This window comes from Wyeomyia smithii, chromosome 2 (genome assembly GCF_029784165.1).
Source record: "Wyeomyia smithii strain HCP4-BCI-WySm-NY-G18 chromosome 2, ASM2978416v1, whole genome shotgun sequence".
In the NCBI taxonomy this organism is placed as follows: Eukaryota; Metazoa; Arthropoda; class Insecta; order Diptera; family Culicidae; genus Wyeomyia; species Wyeomyia smithii.
Genome location: NC_073695.1, coordinates 83,149,213 through 83,151,284, shown reverse-complemented (window position 1 = coordinate 83,151,284; position 2,072 = coordinate 83,149,213). Strand labels below are relative to the sequence as shown.

Here is a 2,072-nt window from a genome sequence, read left to right as displayed (position 1 = left end):
GGTCGAGAAATTCGGTTTCCAAGTCCAACGAAGATATTCAAGTAAATCAACTACCAGGTTAAAATGGTTTCAACAGTCGCGAGGTGTACGATCCAAGAAAATTTATTAAACAATGTTTGAATGGTTGAAAGGTTTTTGGTTTAATTTGTTCTATTGACGTTGATTGTAACTGTTACTGAATTTCCGCTTTAAAGATCTCTTGAATGCGGTCCTGTCTTAACTTGATTTTGATAGATTCAACTATTCAAGATCACCTTTTTGACTGGTCATTGAAGCAAAAAAAAAAATTTTTTGGTGCATGTTCAAACTATTGGAGCGAACTGTTCGAATGATGCACTGTAAAATCAATGTAGGATGGAACAGCAAAAAATGAATGCGAAAGCTTGGGCACCGATTTGCTGCAGTTTTGTTCGAAGTTGCATCTGTTCTGTGGTAAAAGAATAATTATGCGTCAAATTGACTCCCGATTTTCAAATGATTAAAAATGCAACTTTTTCTTTATTAATTTATCGATGAATGATCATTACGGTATTAACACATCGATAAATAACAAAAACTAGATTTTAGGTTTTAAAATTTCTTTATTGATTAAGAAACAACGAGAAAAAACTCACGCACTGTTAGACGAAACGAGCGCAACATTGCCGAAAGTGAGGAGTCAAATTGACGCAGACTTTCTTTCCAGGGTTAAAATAGGGATGTTCAGTTTGTTTTAATCACACAAAATGATCACATTTTACATAAGAATGATTTTTTATTATACCTAAATTTGGTTTAGTATTCATGTAACGGACACAAATCTTAACAACACGAAAAATTTTTCGGATGTTTTTGACAAGTTCGTGTAGAATACGTGTTTTTAGTTAGGTGTTCTACTGGAGGGTATACGACGTCGAAAATTGCACGAAGTTTAATTAATAATAACAAATAATAATACTTTATCAGATAAGTTTATACAATTTTTTATTGGAAATAAAATTGCTATTGCTCATTGATTTAGTAGAACGTTGTACATTCAGAGAGATATTCTATCGACAGTTTTGCATTGCACATTACGAAAATGCTCCTAGCACTATTAAACACTACTAGTAGTAATGAGGATAGCCATAAGCATAAGGATATCCACCATAGCCGCCGTATCCTCCATACCCACCGTAGTAGGGATAACCATAATGGCCACCGTATGAGGGCGTAATGTAAATATGTTTATGATTGTGATAACCGAATCCGAAGGTTTCTGCTCCTTCCATATCTTCCGCATTAGCCGTACCAGTCTGGGTAGGGGCGTTTTCCTCAGGACTTTCCGCAGCTCTTACCTTTCTGATAATCGCAGGGGAATCGCTGGGCATTGGAATGGTGTTTGCGGCAATAACTGCGACGATGGCAAGCAGGCACACGATCTAAATTTAGAACAAGAATGTTATTGAAATATTTAGGTTTACGTTTTGACCGTAATAATGTTGACATACAGTTTTCATGATGATATTATAAAGTGCTTTATCGATGTATAGTTGAATTCAAAAGATACGCTTTGTCCAACAAGCGATGTCGTACTGATTCAGAAGCGATTCTCGCTCTCTTTTATATCCATTCCAATCCATGTGAAAATATTTTTTACATGGACCAGAATGACGCACTCAGAGTCTCTACTCTTGCAGATCCCAATAGTTTTGACGTCATTTTGAACATTTTTGTTAAGAATCAATTTCACTCCAACTTTTTTTTAGCTTCGGAAAGAGCTTACCATAACTATTTGGATGCATTAATATACTAAACATATGACGCAAGCGCGGTCTAATTCCAATCAGGTTACTAATGCATAAGTAGTGTTCGACATCGGACCGGGTAGGGTCCGGTGAAAGTCCGGTCCGGTCCGGTCCGAAGTCCGAAGACCGGACCGGAACGAAGCCATCCGGACTTCGGAACGGACCGGGTAATGCTTTCCGAACCCCGGACATTTTCGGTGAAAAAAAAATTATTTTATTTAGGTCATAGAACGCAGCAAGTTTTTCATCCTTTTTGATTTTCTTCGCTGCTTTTATTAAAAGTCAACCCATATAGCCTTGCTCGCC

The 2,072-nt window shown here is 37.0% G+C and overlaps 1 protein-coding gene across 1 annotated transcript; it reads right to left on the bottom strand.

Annotated features, from left to right (window-relative positions):
- Nucleotides 1-854: 854 nt before the first annotated feature.
- Nucleotides 855-1,549, bottom strand: LOC129725466 (uncharacterized). Its single transcript, XM_055681342.1, has 2 exons — nucleotides 1,470-1,549; nucleotides 855-1,400 (listed from the first exon to the last, which is right to left on the bottom strand). The coding sequence occupies exons 1-2, from the start codon at nucleotides 1,476-1,478 to the stop codon at nucleotides 1,086-1,088; spliced, it is 324 nt and encodes a 107-aa protein (XP_055537317.1). The 5' UTR covers nucleotides 1,479-1,549; the 3' UTR covers nucleotides 855-1,085.
- Nucleotides 1,550-2,072: the final 523 nt, after the last annotated feature.